Raw genomic sequence first — 18,311 nt, 5'->3', positions numbered from 1 at the left:
TGGGAACCCAGCTGTGCCCTGCTGAGAAGTGAAGCAAAGTTTTCCTGTCCCAGTGACTTGGAACAGTTTCTCATCAGAAAGTGATGGAGAGGTGTCAGGGACGAGAGTCACCATCCTCTGCCACAACCTCTTTATCAGGAGCCATAAATGCACTGAGGGAAAAGAATAACTTGGATTTGGTGAACAACTGTTTATGTCACATCACTTGAAGATCTTTATTTCTGGAAGTACAGCCATAGGCCTAAATATCTAAGAAGGGTGTTTTTATTTGCTTAAATGAGAAGCTGAAGCACACATGTTCTCCTCCACACAGCATCTGGTTTCATGGACTTCAGCTTGGAGTAGTGAGGGTATGGCTGAGTGTAATTGGGGCTTAAAGGCAGGTGTTGCTGGACAGGAGGTAATAACTCCAGCCCTGCCATGGAAGTTGAGAACAGGGGTGTCCATGCCCAAATAAAATGCAGGTTTTTGTTCTCGTTTTGGGGGTCACAAGTCCAGCAGAAGCAGGCTTTGCAGCCAGAAATTAATTTTAACTTAGGAATGTTTGAGGAGTTAAAGATTTACAAGGTAAAGACCATGTGTATTCAATTTAAGCAGGATAAACACAGGACTGAGTGGCTTTTTAAGACATTGTTTCAGTCAGTTTTTTCAATTAAAAAAATAATCATAAAATTCTGATTTAATTATTTTCAAATGCAAAATAAAACTAATTTTGGGAATTTTGAAGCAGGAGTTAATAGTTATATAATGAATATTAAAAGCTTTTTGGAGGGGTAATAGAATAGTGTTTGAATTTGGGTGAAGGCAGTTACTATTATGTGAAGTGCAAAATATGCATCACTTGAAGCTCAGGTTTTATGAAGAAGTTGGTTTCAATAGCAGTGTTTGCTGATGCTTAATTCCCACCTGGAGTAAGTACAGCATTTGAATTGATTGTTCAAACCATATTTTTCCGTCTTTTCATTGCAATCCAAGATTATGTTGAGCTAAGTGAGTTCTGGAGTCTTTCACAGACTGTGTGATGTTTCAGATGTGTTAATAACTATATCATACTCATGTAATTGCATTAGAAGATAAGACTTGGGATAATAATTTATATGTTAAAAAATGCAAATATCTCTTTTGGTGAGCTAGAACTAACGAGCCTGTTTTATTCTGGATATATCATTTGCTTGTATTTTGATGTAGGATAGAAATCTCAAATTATCACATATTACCACAAGCCAAGAACGCTGAGCATTAGTCAGCAGAATGTAATCTAGATATCCTGAATACCCTCATATTATGGAGAAAACAAATCTATTTACTCTGTGAAATGCAAGACACCCAATCAACACTAAAGGTCATGCAAACAGGACCTATCCCATGAGTAAAGATCAACAGTTCTCCTGAGAAGGAATTATTTGTAGTGGTCTTGGTGAAGCAGCATAACATACACTGATCTTGTGTTATTATTGTGTATTTGTTACTGAGCTGCCTGTGAAATAACCTCTTGCTGTTTCCTGCGTCACAGAGCAGGAGGTTCACAGGCACAGTGAAATTCAACAGCCAGTGATTGTACCATTTATAGACATTTTCACACATCTTCTGCCTCCTAACAGGTAGAAGGTAAGGCTGGATATGGCTCTGAGCAGCCTGGTCTAGTGGAAGGTGTCCTTGCCCATGGCAGGGAGGTGGAACAAAATGACCTTTGAGGTCCCAAACCACACCATTCCATGATTCTATGTGTGTCTGGGTACTGAGAGGTACTTGGATGAGAGTGGCTGGATGTTGGTAGTTGAAGAGTTATTTCATGTTGAGGTACTTCAATGGTGATTCTCAGACTCAGTTCATGATAACAGCATGCTCTTCAAAATTTAACCTAGGACAGACTCAGTTTCTTGAACAGAGTTTTACATAGTGAATTCAAGGTGCTTCTGCAGTTTAAAAGAGGAGATGAATGTAGAAATTACAGTTGCCTATGTGTTGTAATTAAGGGGGCTACTGTATTTTTTCTCCTAAATTAAGACTATGTGGGGCAAGGGGATGGAAGAGTACGGATTAACAGAAATGAGAATGCTCACGTCTGCTTTCACAACAATTTGATTAAGTGGACATTTTACCTGGAAAACATTTCAACTTACTGCTGCCAGAGGAGGAAGATAGAAAGGGACTTTATGAAGTGCTGGAGGGCATGTATTTGCTGGTTAAAAACAGAAAAAAAAAAAAAGAATATAAAAGCAATAAATAGCAACAAAAGGGAAAGTTATATAGAATAGATATGCTCATGGGTAGAGACTCAAGTTTGTGTGCCCTCCTTTCAGAGACACACTGATGATTAAATTAAAAAGGGACAAAAATTTTAAGAAGAGGATTTTAAAGTAGGGTTAGGAGTTGTTAAGTAAAATACAATGTCTGTAGAACAACATGGTATCTGTATTTTGGCTGGTGCCACCACTGTGTTAGCTTTAGGACAAGAAAAACAATTGTAGGACCTCTGGGTGGTACTAAAAGTCTGTAGGGAACCTGTATCTGAGGAGAGGTACTGACAGGGAGAATCCTGCTGGTTATAACTTGGTGTCCAGGGGAGATGTCCTTATATACAGAAAGGATATTTGGAGTCAGAGTAGAATTACAGACCTGCAGTTGGAAATGTTTAATGTGCTTGTGAGGTGACTCCTGGTGCCCCTGATTCAGCACTCTCCATTTTCATGAGGGGAGGCTCTGACTCTTTTTTCCTGAAGAAAACAGTTGCAGAAGTTGCTCTCTCCTTGATTTTTTTCCAGCTCTGGTGTGTTGATACTCAGGGGATATGTTGTTAGAAAGTAGAGATTGTGTGTTGAGAACAGCTGCAGGGTTGGACTTTCAAATAGAAATTTGTGTCATGTTGTGTGTTTTGCAAAGCACCTAGAATAACAGATAAGCTGTTTCAAAATTAAATTTGAGTAAGTAAAACAATACTGTCTAACAGTTTCCATAGGAATTGAGGCAAATTTGATTAATAAGATTCAAATGGAGTTACTGAAACAAGTAACTAATTCCATTAGCAACTGCAAATTAATTCTAAGGAACCTCTGTGGAGAAGGAATTAGCATAGGAAGCCCTGTAAATAAATGTACGATTGGGAACAAAGTTATTTGGCCTACAGGTGGTGTGATCTGTCACATCCTTTGTTACCCATCAGATTACAGTCAGAGTTGTGGTGTGCAGGAGTCTTCCCCAGGATGACCAGACCAGTGAGTGGTGTTCTTGTTGTCCCTGTGCCATGTCAGCCACACTGAGCCCCTCTGGCTCCATGTTTGCAAAAAGCAAGTTCCCATGATGTTTCTGTGAAGGAAGCAAAAAGAACAAGTCAGTGTGCTTGCATCCAGCTTTTTTTCTCCTGAGTCTTGCATAAGTTCTGCACTAATTTTCTGTCAGTTTGAGGGAACTTAGGATAAGCAGCACAACCACATACATTACCATGGAAAAGATGGTGCAGAAATGGGGTGAAATTGCCTGGTGCATTGAACTCTGATGAGAAAATCAGCAGCAGAATAATGTGATACTTGAAAGAGCTTGACAAGACTATGAGTGCATTTTGTCCCATGTAGTTCTGAGTAAATACTTGGGTGGCAAAAGCTGCAGTGAGTGGTAGTTTGTGTATTTAGGCTTTCAAATGGATAATGCTCTCACCAGGATGCTTGGGTGAGCAGAGTACAGCAGGAGAGAACGAGAGAAATGAGGGGTGAGTGGGCAGCTTTATGATGAGGGGAGGCTAAGGGTCAGTGGTAAGTGGCCAGTGTGACATAACTTGCAAATGGATATTGAGGTATTTGACTAAAAAGAAAACATATTTTTATTAAATCCATGTGTGGCTGTTGTTCCGATACCGCACTGTGAAATACAAGAGTTCATCAGTTACATCTGAACTTTGGTATTGGAACTGTAGATCTGCAAGATTTTTTTAGCCTGATAACATCATAAAATTGAGCTGAATCAGAGGGTGATTCTTTTGTTGAATGCATAAAATATTTAGGCCTTGGTGTTTGTCCAACTGGAGTAAGAAATCTTTAAAATTATCCATAAATTTTGTGTTTGCATCTCTCTTTCTTGCAGTCTGCCTTAACCACTTGTCCTCTGTGTAACTGGGACTGGGTCTCTTTCAGTAAAGTGCAGAGGCAAGTTTGATGCTGAAAAAGTTACTCAGATGCAATAGGCTTGAGTTTGTCATCTTACGAGTGTGTAGGTGTATTGGCTTTTTAGGAAGCTGTCAGAAGCTAAGGCTGCAGAAATAGTTTAAAGAAATATATTTTCAAACCACAACAATGAAAATGTAAAATTTCTACGTGAGAGTGAAAGAGGAAGAAAAATCCCTAAAGGTCAACTTGAGGAAAAGTCATAGAGAACAGATACTGCACGGAATTACTTCTTGTTGAGGTTATACTTTGAGAGGAGCAATAGTTTCAAGTTCTTTCCTTTGCAGTGCTGTTACTCATGCTATTAAATCTGAAGAAATAATCTGACAAACTTTCATATAATTTGATTAAAACATAGCATCCTTTGCTTTATTTAGTCACATCTGCAAACGGCATCTCATCTGGAGCTTAACCCGCTGTGTTTCTAACTGCTCTGACAACAAAATAATCAACTCAATAGCTCTAGGAGGAGGCGGGGTGGGCTCTCTGCTCAGTCCCTCCTGGTTTTTAACGCCTGCTCTCTTTCTCTCCTCCCAGCAGGTATCCCCCGGGCGTTGTCAGCGTGGCTTCCACCGGCATACCTGCGGCAGTAGAAGGAATAGTCCCCAACCCCATGTCTTTATCACACGGCCTCCCTGCTGTAGCTCACCCGCCCCACGCTCCTTCCCCTGGCCAAACTGTCAAACCAGAAGCTGATAGAGACCACCCGAGCGACCAATTGTAGCCTACAGCAGCATTCCCAGCATCGGAGACTCCAGCTTCAGCGCGTGGAAAACAAAACAACACAAAACAAAACCCTGGATTTTGATTTAAGGCAAAAAAACCATGAACTTACAGGAGGAGACGATTATTGGTTTAGAAACTGGTCCAATATACAGTATAAAAGGAAAAGGTGGGAGACAAAAAGAAGATTTGGAAACATTTTTTCCTCCGTATAAATTGTAGTTTGTCCCTGTCCAGTGGACTGATTCACTGTTTCTGTGTCCTATGGGTTCTTTGTTAAGCAAGAGAAGTTAGTAGTTAATTATATCATGAATGTACTTGTCTGTGTACAGTTTCTAGAACATTAAAAAGGGTTTGTTTGCTTAGCTGTCAACAAGGAAAAACATAAGGGAGGCATTCAACAAACCAGTTTTGAGATTAAAAATCCTTTCTTTTATATTTTCAAACATGCCCAAAAATGAGGCAGTTGGCAAACTTCTCAGGACAATGAATTTTTCCCATTTTTCTTTCTACGCCACACAGTGCATTGTTTTTTCTACCTGCTTGTCTTATTTTTTAGAATAATTTAGTAAACAAAAGAAAAACAGTTTCTCCTAATTTTGGCATGAATTCCCTTATTTCAAAATGAAGAAACCTTGCAAAGAGATTTTGAGGAAAAAAAAAAAGGTTTTGTATAAACGAGCATTGTGCTTTTTGTCACCAGTTAAAGTATATATTATTGGTGGTATCTGGAAAAGGCACTAGACTACTGAAAAGTAGCAGCATTTCATTGCCTACATTGATTCCTTCCTGGTAATGTGGTAGGCTAGCAATATTTTTGGTTAAAATCATGTTTGTGACTGTAACCATTTGTATGAATTATTTTAAAGAAATAAAAATCCCAGACAAATATCATATGTGTAAAAATTTTTATTTCTAGTAACTGTTTATTCAACTTTTATTAGGTTTCTTAGCTGTAATTTTTAAACAGATGCTGTCAAGTATTTCATTTCTAGCTTTACTTTGCTCTCTGTTGTTTGTAATACTGTCTTGGAAGCTTGAAAAATAAAAAAAAAAAATACTTCTTTCCATACCATTTTTCCCTTTACATTTCGTAAATGTTGATCTTTTTTCCTGTGTTTCTAATGGAGTTTGAAATTAAGATGGATTTTGATTTGTACACCGGCATCATCAGCTACAATGTGGTAACAGCATTTATGCCACCACTGTGGGCAGAGCAGAGGAGGTACAACAGCAACACAACAACAACAGTAATAATAATAATAAATGTCTTTTGCCGAAGTCCAACATGAGAAGTGTCCATTGTTTTATTTGCTTTTGTGATGATGGAAGAGTGCAGCCAGGATGTAATTGTATTTGCTATATTGAAAGAGTTTGTTTCTTTGAGCACAGGCAGAAGTGTGTTCAGGGCAGGTCAGATTTCAGCTGGATGCTGTTCCAGCCTTTCCTGTACTCCTGGGTAAGATGTCCTTCATCCCCACACCGTTTTAAAAAAAAGCCAAAAAAACGAGACAAAAGTTTAGCTGTTTCAGGAGGGAAATCCAATGTGGACAAAAGTGAGCCTGGACATGAACATCCTTGGTGGTTTCTTGTCTCTTTTTTCACTATTGGACAAACAGTGCACCCACCTAACGTTGGTGAGCTGGTTTTGTGGCATCTGTGAAAAGTTCTGTCCCTATCCTTGCAAGTCTACAGAGTAATCTCCACCTCAGGGAAGTGGTAAGAGGCTGCAAATCACAGAAGTTTGAAATTTGTGGATGTGTATGCAGGGAGCACTATGTAAAGTGAAATTTTGTCTCCATGGAAGAGAGGAAGTTTTTTGCCTTGAACATTTAGAGCTAAAAATACCATCCATTAGAATTTATTTGATGGCAAAACTACTTCTTTTGCCTCCATGAAATAAAACAGAAACAGCCCTAAAGCTGTGAGTTACCCCAGCAAAGACACTTCTAAGAGCTTTGAGGCCAAAAACTTGCAGAAAACCAAATGCAGTCTCCTGCTGTTGAAGTGGGATTTCATATTTCTTGGGTAATTCATATTTTAAGATGCTGCTTTGTCAGGCTGAAGTTGCTTCTTTAACATATGTAAAACAAACATTTAACATCTGGCTGCAAAGAGTCACTGACAGCCACATTTGCAGCCCAATTTCCCAAGGAAAAACCAAGAGGGTTACATACATTGGTTTGGACATGGCTTATGTAAGTAAATTTTGTTTCTAGTGGGTTGCTAATTGATGAACTAGAAATGGTGTTTCTTGTGTTTACTTCTTGGGCTCAGTTCTGAAGCTTTTGAACTGTTGTCTGTGCTTGCTCAGGATTTTCAGGATTTCAACCTGAAATGCACTGTGTTCAATATTTTTATGGTGGTGTTAGAGATTATCTTACTGAAGCAGGGTAACCCAGTTTGCTGCTTCAGAAAGGAGAAGCCATCTGGGCAATGACAATACTGATGGATGCTGACTTTGGGCTGTGGTCTGTAAAGCTGAATTTCAAAAAAGGAATGAAAGCCAAACTTTGAGTAAATGACTGATTGGAGAAGGGGCCCATAATAAACAAAAGGCTGTTAAACCACAGTAGCCTTCTCTTCTATGACTGCTTTTGTTGGATAGTGGAAATGTGATGAGATCTTCCTCTATTTGGTAAAGGATGTGCTAAATAAAGTTTAGACAGAAGATGCAGTTAACGGGAAAATCCAGAGTGGTGAAGGGGATGGCATCGGAGGCCACAGGTGACCTGAAGCAATGTTAAAAGGTGAAAGAGGCGTTTGATCAAAGTGCCTGCCTTGAACAAGGTTTTCTTTTGGTGGCATTATTTGAATTGAGGGTCTTGGCCAAGAATGAGGCCAAACATGCCAAAAATGCTGCTGGCTCAAAGGCTGGAAGGATGCATCAGCAACAGCAGGATGGCAGGAGGCTCTGGGGCTGCACGAGAATTTGGTGCTGGCTAAGAAAGCTGCCAGTTGTGCAAATGCAAAGTCAGGTGGTTGCAAGTCAAACAAAAACTTGTCAGAAAAAGGACCCGTGAGTGCTTTCCCATGGCAGGGCTGATGGATTGCTGCTGTGGGAAGGAGCAGTGTGGTGTCAGATGCATCTGGCATGGTGGTTTTGGTAAGTCTGAGAATGGATCAGAGATGTTACACAGGACCTGTTACATTTGGTGAGTAATTTTGGTCTGGTATTTTTAAAAAATTGAGCTGAAGTCACAGCAGGGACAGGCTCTCAAAATCACTGATGGTGTGCAGGGCTCATAGGAGAGGAAATGGGAATAACTTGACGTTTTCAGCTCAAAAATGAAGGCTGAGTTGGGGAAACGGCTGTGAGTAGCAAATGCTATGGAGGAAGGAGAAATGTTAAAGAAATGGTGGTACATGACACCTTAAATGGGGTTAGGAAAAGTTCTCTGCCCAAAGGGAAGTCTTGGGACTCAATCCTGAGGTTGGGTTTTTGTTGTGTGTTTGGATCTTTTTTAAATAACACTTCATTTGCACAATCCAAAATGTGAGAACATTGGTTTAAGATCGTACTAGATTGCTACCAAAACAGCAACAATCAGCTTTTTCCATTTAAGATAAAACACTTCAGCTTCCTTTTTAACAAACCTCAAGGCTTTTTCCTCTAGTACAGGGTTGTTGGGTTTTTTTTGAGAAAAGGCTTTATTTTCTTGTTCAGTTTCCCTTGAATGATTAAGGCTGGCTTTGCAAATGACCCTGATTGCTCCAGTCCAGCTGTTCCCAGGTTGCTCCTTGCCTCAGTCTGAAGGGTTTTCTCCTCTTGTTTCAGTGGATACATAGTGTTGGTTGTTCTGTTTGAAGGATTGAAGGAGAAGGCAGCACTACCAAATTTCCTTTATTCAGTTCATTCCAACCTTACTATTTTGTAGATTAATTAAAAAAAAAAAGTAATTGGTTTTAAGGTCAGAGTGTAATATTAGATCATTTTGTCTGACCACTTAGTAAAGCTGTTAAGTGTGATATGTGATGTGAGTCTTCCTTAAACATGATAGCATGTTTTGAATTCAGTAAATCTTGCAGAAAGATTTCTAGTATTTATGTTAAATTGTCAAGTGATGGGGTTTTTTTGCAATTTCCTTTAATAGCTTGTTTAAATGGGATGACCGTCACTGTGATTTTTAAGTGGCTTTATTTAACTTGGCTTTCCCTGCCTCTAAATTCCAGTTATTGTTTCATGTTAAACATGAGGTCATGTAGGCTGGCCTGATTTTAGTGAGCATGTCACATTTTAGCCATTTTGCCTTTGTACTGAGGTCAGTGACACATTTTCCAGGAAGAACAAACTGTGTTATTCATCTGTTTTCTTTTCCACTTTCTCCCATTGCACTGCCCATCCTTTCTCTGTGGCTCTTTATTTTTGCCCTATGGAATGACATAGTCCATTCAAATAAGGTTATCTTCTGCAGATGGAATTTCAGGGTTTCTGATCCCAGACTTTCAGCTGTTGTCTTCTTACCTCCATCAGTTTTCCAGTTTCCTTGGTAATCTATTTTCCTGCAAAGTCATGAGTGCTTGAAGAAATTGATTAATCCTCTTCTTCATCCTTTGTCTCCATTTATCCACCACCTGCACACTTCCTGTGTTTGCTTCTTGCAGCGTGGACCTTACCTGGGTCTCACACTTCAGGTCAGCCCCTCAACATTTGCCTCCTTCCTTGTTTCTTTCCTGCCTTTTGGAGATCTGGAATGTTACTTCTAGAATTCTTCCCTTCTCTAGAAGAAATGGCCTGTGGTCAGTTCTGCTGTCCATCTGTGAGTTTCAGCTCGACACAGACAAGTTGCTATTCAGCTCTCCTTGGCTGACCTCCTTGCACAGCACCTCACTAAACCCATGTCCTACATTAACTACATTTTTTGTATCCGGTTTGGGGTTTGGGATCACCCAGCTGGTCTTCTTTTAATGCAGATCCTCATCTGGAGTTTCCTTCCTTCATTTTCTGTACCACAAAAGCAATTAAGGCTCTTCATATCTGGTCTCAGCACTTTCCTTTGCCTTTACACTTCTGCTCAGAACCATAATGGAGTGTTTTTTGAAGCGGCACTGTTTGTTTTGGGGAGGTCATGACAGTGTCAAGGCCACCATAAACAGATTAAAGTATGTCCTTGGGATGATTAGAGGCATTTGGGACATGCCCAAGATGACACAGATAATTCTCTGAGCATGCCAGTCCCTTGAAGATACTTGTTACTTGCACAGTCTTTAACTACAGATCTACCCCCCTTCTTTCATATGCTGCCTAGAAAGGATAAGGAGTTGCTGGCTGGAAGCATTAATGATCTGCTCAATAAATAAAGTCAGGAAGTTTGAAAAAAAAACCCCAAATTAAATACTTGAATATGTTTTGAGGGGCAAAGATTTAAAGTCATAAAAGGGAGCAAGATTGTAGCTTAAATTGCCACAATAACCTTTTGTTATGTGTCAAGCTGGATGTATTAGAAGCAGACAATTATGTGTCAGTGTGACAGTGCTATTTATTTGCCTGTGCTGTGTAAACAGAGACCTTGTAGAGTTTGGGAAAAGCTTATGGAGCTGCCTCCCTGGATAAACCCTAGGAGTTAGGGCAGCAAATCAACATCTAAAAATAAATCTCCCAAGGAGCTGACATTCCAGACTTGACATCCAGCCATTTTCAGTGTCCCACCCGATGCAATGGGTGGAATTCTCAAGCCAGTTGCCTCCAGCACAGCTGTCAGCTCCACAGCCTCTCCCCAGGAGCTTGGGAAGCAGCAGAGCTTCCTCCTCAGCACACCTAAAAGCACCAGAACAAATCCCATTTAAGTCCCTGCTGCTGTTCAGTAGGATTTTGGTTAAGCCCTCATGTAAAGTTAAGTCTGTGCTGTATTTTACTGCTCTTAAACCACAACAGAAAGGAAATCTGCTGGAGGTGTTTCCCAGTAACACATTTGTGGTTATCAACACCAGTGGTTTCCATGTGAAAATGGGGTCAGGGGATTTCCAGCTTCTTTCTGATATGAGTTCTTGTTCATTTTGCTGTTTGCTTACTCATGTTTTCACAAGGGCTAGTGTATGTGAAATGTGTTTATCATTTGATGAAATTCTGGTGATAGAGTTTTGTCTCTGCAGTTACAGCACTTGGTAATTAGCTCCAAGGCCATCACTTCCTATTCCCAGCATGGAGTGAGTGCCTGTCCTTTGAAATGGATGGCTGAAAAGAGGTTTTCAAGAATTCCTATTCTGAACAGCTGTGGTTTTCTTTTTCCTTTTCCTCCTGCAGACCAGCCTTTTTAAGTGCAGGACACAGCCCTCATATTGCAAGAAGCACAGGTAAGAGTGAAGAACCTCCACTATGACTCAAAGCTCAATTTAGAGGTTTTCAGCCTCCATAAATGTAAAGAATAAAGGTATGGTTTTGCATCATGTAACTAGTGGCTGAGTTCTGATCCTATTTCACAGAAAAATACAAGTCTTGAGTCTGTTCAGAGAGCAATGTTCAATTTTGCCCCCTTGGATTGTGGCACACATCCCACTTGGATTTTTAGATGCGTCCTGGAGCAAAATGTGTCATTGCAGTGAATGCCTTTCCAAATGACACAGCATCTGTACTGCACCTCATCATTTGGAGAACTCTTCCTGTGTTATATCCAACTTCGCTGGAAGTAGGATAAGGTTTCTGATGTTGCAGTGATCCCCAAAGCACTTCAGTTTTCATCTGCAATTAATTGTCAAGTGGAGCTGCAGTGGCTCCCAGTAATTTGGGATGTTTCTGTGACACAGCTGAGTTCAGAACTAAGGAGACACCACAGTTTCCCTTTGAAAAAGGCTGTTGAACCATTAGATGGTGGCTGTTCTCAAATCTAAATTAATCAGTCTGGGCTCTCTCTTCTGCATGTCTTTGTTGACCTAAGTGAAATCCTAAAAGGAATAGCTCCTCATGTATAGAGTTTTTCCAGTTAAGTGCTTGAGATTACAGTGGAGCAAAGCAGGGACAGTCTCTGCAGCTCTGAGTGTGTCCAGAGCAAACTTTTCATTGCAATGACTTTAGTTTTCTAGTTTCAAAGAGGATCCCCTACTTAGGAGATGCATACAGCATAAATAAATGTCATCCAGAAGAGGTACCTTATCCCCTCTCTCTCTCTCCAGATACATGCAGCCCACTGAAAATCTCTCCCCAGAGGACACAGAAGAATGAAACTTCTCCAACCTGCAGAGTTGTTCTTGAAAAACTGCTTTGATAATCCACATCTGATAATTCACCCCCAATATCTATTATTGTGAGGTTTCAAACTCCAGATGTTGGAAGCACTCCTAAACAGCTGCTTAGGCTCAGCTCCGTCAGCCTCTGAAATCCCTTCGGAGACGTCGATTCCTGGGTAGAAAGGGCAATGTTTTGTTGTTTGTGATATCCTGGGGGTTTTTTTAATGCTTTTTCAGTGTGTTCCTTCCAGAGGTTTGGTCTTTCAGAACGGCAGTGTCTGCCCAGCCTGCCGCAGCCTAGCCTTGACCTGGCTGAACGTGTCGGGGGATACATTCACAGATGTTTTTTGGTTTTTTTTTTTGGTTGTTTTTTTTTTTTTTAATTTCCACCGTCCCCTCCTGCTGTTTCCCTCCCGAGGGATGGTGACAAAGGACACCGCAGGTCCCCCCGCGGTAGCCACTAGGTGGCAAAACGCACTTTGCGCATGGAAAAGGCTTGTGGATCCCCCGGGAAAAGCGGGCTGGGCTTTCCCCGCCGCTGCTGTCAGACACCTCTGCCTGTGGTATGTTTTATGAGCCATTTTGGCATATTTAGATACTGCGCATGGAGCATCTTCCATTTGAAGGTCTGTAAATGCTCCTGGTCTTATTTGAGAGTTGGTTATTCAAGGCTGGCAGTAGATTTTGCCATCATATCCCAGGGCTGGGAGAGGATAAGGTATCAACCAACCTGGTGAGGCTGTTATAAACCTGTGCATGTGCTGGCTCCCCTTTAATCAAAAATTAATTAAAAATCAGGTGTCATTTGCCTTCTTAAATTACAGATGGGACCTGTTCAGGACAGAGGTTTGGTAAATGCTTTCTTCTACTTATAAACAAATAAGTGAATATTTGAAGGTAATTCCTTTTCCAAATATTTTAGAGGCACATATATGGAAAAAACCCAAACCAAAGGAAAACAGAGGCAAAAAACCCACAGCCTCCCTTGGCATTTTCCAAAACCTGGGCATAGATTATGCTGTTTGTTATCCTGACAATGAGATTTTCTCCTCTGTGGAATACATCCTTGTGCTTTTGCCCACTGGAGATGTCTCAAGTTACAGATTTCCATCAGGGTCTGGAAGTTTTTTTTGTTGTCTCAGTAGCTTTCAGGGGCCCTTGTGGGGAAGTTTCCTGCTCCCTCTCTGTGTGATGACAGCAGTGCTTTTGGCTCCCTTCAGTCAGCTCTCACACATCCAAGCCTGTCCTGCCCTTGTTTAATTCCATGACAGTGTGCTGGCAGCCATGCACCTCACTGCTCTGCTGCTCCTGCCTGGACTTGGGTAGTGGTACCTGTTCTTCAGAGATGCTGGGATGTGAAATTCATCCCCTGCCCACCTGGGTCCTGTGATGGCTTCAGTGGCATCTTCACTGCCTCTCCTTTGGAAACAGTTTTGCTTGGAAAAGCAGAGAATTGGTTTTGCCCCAAATGGAATGTGGTGGGAATCTCCTGTTCTGGCACTTTGGGCAGTATTTGATTTCTTTTGTTTTCCTGTGTCACTGGCAGATTGGACCTTAAAGCCCAAGTGTTAAAATTAGGCACAATAATAATGCTAGTAGATGGGGGCTAAGAAAAACAGTAGATCTGAGACAAGTTTTTGACCAGCCATTTATTACTTGGTACTCTGAATGGAAGGCTCTGCACAGCCTTCTGTACTGTCACTTCAGCATCATAATGTTCCCATGGCCACACTGAGCATTATGATGCTGAACATTATTTGTTTTTACAAAATACCCCAAGTCTGGATTTCACTAACTTTTGAATACTTGCCTTCAGAATCTTAGTGCTGATATCCTAAGATTTATATTCATAAATTCACCATTAGTTCTTGTGGCTTCAGAGAGTTCTGGCTGTTTTAATAGTGTGATTGATCAGGTGAGATGGCAATTTTCAGCTAACTTCTTGGGATGTCCTTCAGTTTGTAATAATTTCCTATGAGGCAAAAAAAAAAAAAAAAACCAACCAAAAACCTGCTAATGGAGTAACAACAGATTTTCCAAGAATGTTAAATATATCAAAAATGGTGCTGGAATTAAAATAGATTGGCAACATGCATTTGTGTTTGATGGACATGAGAAACATGAAGAGCCATGTAAAGAAACCTGGTGGTCCCAGTTTTACAGCAAGGGTAATGTATTTGTTATTTATTAAGGGTTAATCAATGATTAACAGGCACTGCAATCAATAGTTAATTGATTGTTGTAGGCTTGGTTCCCACATGGCTTGCAGCTATCTGTAGCATTGCCTTCACACTGTAATGTATTTATTAGTTATTAATCACACACTAGTGTTTTTTAAATGTTTGCATGTTATTAGGGGTAACTAAATTTTCAATAACACATCAGTGAACTTGAGTTCTGCCTTCACATCAGCAAAAAGAAATATATAAGAAAGCAGTTAATTTGGTCTTGCTTTCTTTAATTTGAGGAACCCATCAACTGCCTACACTGGAGGAACTATCACATTATAAAAGCAATTTTAAGTAAAACATGCCATTTATGGAAGAAGCACTCCTAAAGATTTTTGTAATTACAAATATTTGTACTGTTAAGTGAATTGCATTGAAGTATTTGTTGTTGTTGTTGTTGCTTTATTTCCCTGGAGGACTCTTCTGTAGTGGGAGCTTTGTTATGTTGATAAATGTGCCTGAAAGCTTTATAATGTACTGATGCATTGTAATGATAAATAGAGCTGGTTAAGTAGTAAAGATCAAACACACAATTAAACAGACTGTAATATACATCTTGCTGAGCAAGGGAAAACAATAGTGGAATCAGGAGAGATGAATACAAATGGTTTTATTGAACTAAGCAAAAAATAGATTCTTATGCCTACAAAATGAGGAAATTTGGCCTGATACTTGCATGAACAGACTTATAAAGTGCTTAATCAGTTATAAAATATCTTTAAGCTGTGCAGCATTTCTAATCAGCGGACAGGGCTTTCTGTGAGTAACAGAGATGTGCAAGAGCCCAGAGGTGGAGTGAATCAGCACGGTGTGGGACAGCAGGGAGAGCAGCCTGGCACAGCAGGCAGGGCTCACAGGTCTGCCCCAGCAGGAAAATTAACAAAAACACGCTGCACTTGACAAAAAGATTAGGAGAGAATATTGGCAGCGCCTGCTCCTATTGTCCAGAATGTCCTTTCCTAGAACCTTTCCCAGCAGGGAAGCTGGTTCACACTTGGCGAGGCCACAGAGGTTTCACACTTGTTATTGCTGTTTGCTCTCCCAAATGCCAGGAGGAAATGTGATTCAGGAGGAGGAGGGAAATATGGCCATGCGTTATTGGAGAGGCACAAAAAGGAAGCTTTAACATAAAAACATTGAAGGGGAATTTCATTCCCCGCTCAGAGCAGCACCCACACAACCTGCTTGCAGATTGTCCTTGTCCATCCCAACCTTGAATAACTCTGAAGGGAGTTCTGAGTGAATTTCCCTTGCAGGGTACCCATGGCCAAATCAGCACAATAGGAATTTCATAGCTCATTTTAGAGATGCTATGGTGAAGTAACTCCTTGAGGAGTTGGAATTAGGCAGGATAGAGCAGACAGAAGAAATACTAATTCTCCTGGATCGACTTTTTGTGAGCTCCTACCCTACTCAGTGCTTTGCCCACCTGGAATACCATAAGCTGTTTAGATTCCTTTGCATGTCTGGGTATTAGCAAGGCTCAGGGGAGCAGCCAAATCCTGCTTCACTGGTGCCAGCAGTCAAACCCCTAAGCCTTGTGCACACTGGCCAATTATTGTGTAAAATCCCCACCGCTGCTCACCAAGCTCTGCTCTACCTCCAGGAACCACCCAGCAGATGAAAATTATCCACTCCTGATGTGGTGAGGACTGCTGGAAACGTCTTTCCCAAGGATGTACAGTGTGAAATGTTCCAGCAAACCTGTTAGCTCTAATTTGCCATGTGCTGCTGACTGCTGAAAGCTCTGCATGGCCTCCAGGAAGCCGGGTTTATTTAATGAGAAGCAGGAGAGTAATAAATACTTCCAACTTCTGGAGCTTAAGAGAAAAAGGAGTGGCCAGGGAAGGCACTGTGGCCCCCCTGCCTCTGGCTGCTCACAACCTGAGCTACAGGTGTTGCTCAACCTGGAGCTGTGTGGGAGTTCCCAGGAATATACATGGGAATAGAGGTGGTTTCTCTGTTAAAAAAAATACATTTCCACCCCAAGAACTGCGTGTCACTCCACAGAGATATTTAGATGTCCAACAGTCACTTAAGTACCTTTCCAGAGCTGGGCTTTGGTCCTAATTGTGTTGCTGCATTCCGTGGTGTCGCTGGTTCTGCTCGGCAGGCAGCAGATCGGAATCGGCTGCGGAGAGAAGCACAGCCCGGCAGCCACAGGCTTTGATTTAATTGGGTTGGGCTGCTTCATGGTCCCTTGATAAACGTATTTTTTTTCCTCGTTGAAAAACAACGTGTCTGCCAAGGCCGGCAGGGAAGTGGGAGCTGTGTGGAGGTGAAATTGCAGAGTGACAGGGATAACCCTGCTCGATGGGAAGTCGACTCCGAAGGGTTTTGTGATGTCTGTCGGGTTTTGCCATCTCTTCGTCACCGAGTTTGCAGCCCAAAGATTATTTTGGATGCTTGCCTGTTCCCAGAAGCTCCATGTGCTCGGAGCAATTTCAGCTCTGCGTTAAGACAATAATTACAATCAAATCTCATGCTCTGCTGCCTCGGCCAGTCTCCTCCGTGGAGCAGATGGGAAGGGGTCTCCAATCAGCCAGGGGTTTCCCTCCCAGTGTACAACTGGCCTGACATCTTCAGAAAGGGCTTTTTTGTTTTTCCCTTTGGCTCCCCTCTGCTTCTCTCATGGCATCAGGGACAGGCTGCAGCTGGAAAATCGTGGGCAGGGCTGGAAGTGCAAGGAAGGAGAAAGTTATTTTGTCTACTGCCTGCCTGCTGCTCCTTGTTCACACCCCAGGCTGGGAGCAGGCAGGCAAAGGGAAATGGGTTTTGGTAGTCCCTCTGCATCTGCTGATCTTCTGGCTCAGGTCTGGGGCCTGCCCTGGGCTCAGCCTGGCTAGTCAGTCCAAGTCCTATGATCCCAAAAAGCAGAATCCCAGAATGGGTCAGGGTGGAAGGGCCACAGGGGGTCACCAGCTCCAAGCTCCCTGCTCAGGCAGGGGCAGTGGTTGAAGAAGAGCCATGGAGCTGCCCTGGGTGTTGTGCTGTCCTGCCGTGGCAGACACAGCCAGGGGCACACAGAGGTTGCTGCTGGTGTTGGCAGTGCCATGCTGAACTGATTAATGACCTCAAAGAGCAAAAACACAGGGGCAGACAGTCTGAGTTGGCTTTGGAAGGTTTTCCCCCAACACATCCACCCCTCCAGCTTCCTCGGCAGGGCAGGTCAGATGTGAGCAAGCCTGTTTTGCAGGATGGTCTCTCTGTGCTGTGTCACCTCAGTCACAAAAGCAGGAGGGTGCCTGCTCAGCTGTAGTGCCATTTTGACCCCCAAATGATGTGTCAAGTCTTCAGAAAGTTATAAATGGAAGAAAAAGGTGTCTTTGGGAAAATTTTCCCAGAAAGGGGACAAATCTGCTGAATTGACTGGGTGCTTGTTTTAAAACCAACACCTCCTCTGTCTCCTGGGGGGCTTTCCTTGACAGCCCAGCCTGTGTTGGATCACTGGTGGCTGAGATGCTGCAGATGGAACAGCACTTTGCAATCCCCTTGTGTTTTATTTCCCCACAGAGCTAAAACAGGCTGGGAGTGAGGACCTCCTGGTTGCCAGTGCTGGCTGGACTCAAACTGGGTAATTAGAACTCATTTGCCTGGAGCTGATGGTGTGAGATGGAGAGGTGCTTTCAGGAAAGTTGTGACACAGCTGTAGGACTGGCATGTTCCCTTCACTCACCCCCTTGATGAAAAGTCCCAGGGATTTGATGTTTTATTTTATTTTCAGCAATGGTTGATGATATCTCCCTGGTACCATAGTTCTATTTTTTTTTTTTTTTCATTTTGGCTTATTAGAACAGGAAATTGCCTATAAATGTTAAGTGGAATAGCTGCTGAATGTTTAAATTTTTACTGCTCTCTCATGCTGCATCTTTAGTCCTCACTGATATTTCCCCCCCACACCACATCTTTTTCTTAAAGGCCAATGAAGCTGTTTGTGGCTTTCTGCATTACAGTAGTTTCTGAGGTTTTTACTGCATCCCATGACTGCTATTAATGAGATGTTTGTTCTCCTGAAGGTGATTGCAATGATTGTTGTTAA

At 41.9% G+C, this 18,311-nt stretch overlaps 1 protein-coding gene across 12 annotated transcripts in view; it reads left to right on the top strand.

The window, feature by feature from the left end:
- The window catches only part of CTBP1 (C-terminal binding protein 1), a 236,159-nt gene extending 229,992 nt beyond the window's left edge, over nucleotides 1-6,167 (top strand). For 10 of the 12 annotated variants that reach the window (XM_085059574.1, XM_085059575.1, XM_085059583.1 and 7 more), the window contains one exon: nucleotides 4,695-6,167. In XM_085059574.1, the coding sequence (XP_084915700.1) occupies nucleotides 4,695-4,881 (187 nt within the window). In that variant the 3' untranslated portion in view covers nucleotides 4,882-6,167. The remainder of the gene's footprint in view (nucleotides 1-4,694) is intronic. The other 2 variants (XM_085059576.1, XM_085059578.1) reach the window with 1 other exon arrangement.
- The last annotated feature ends 12,144 nt before the right edge of the window (nucleotides 6,168-18,311 follow it).

Source organism: Lichenostomus cassidix, chromosome 4 (assembly GCF_008360975.1).
Source record: "Lichenostomus cassidix isolate B80296 chromosome 4, HeHo_3.0, whole genome shotgun sequence".
Taxonomy (NCBI): domain Eukaryota; kingdom Metazoa; phylum Chordata; class Aves; order Passeriformes; family Meliphagidae; genus Lichenostomus; species Lichenostomus cassidix.
Note: the sequence above shows the minus strand (reverse complement) of the source record. Positions and strands in the feature narration are given on the sequence as shown.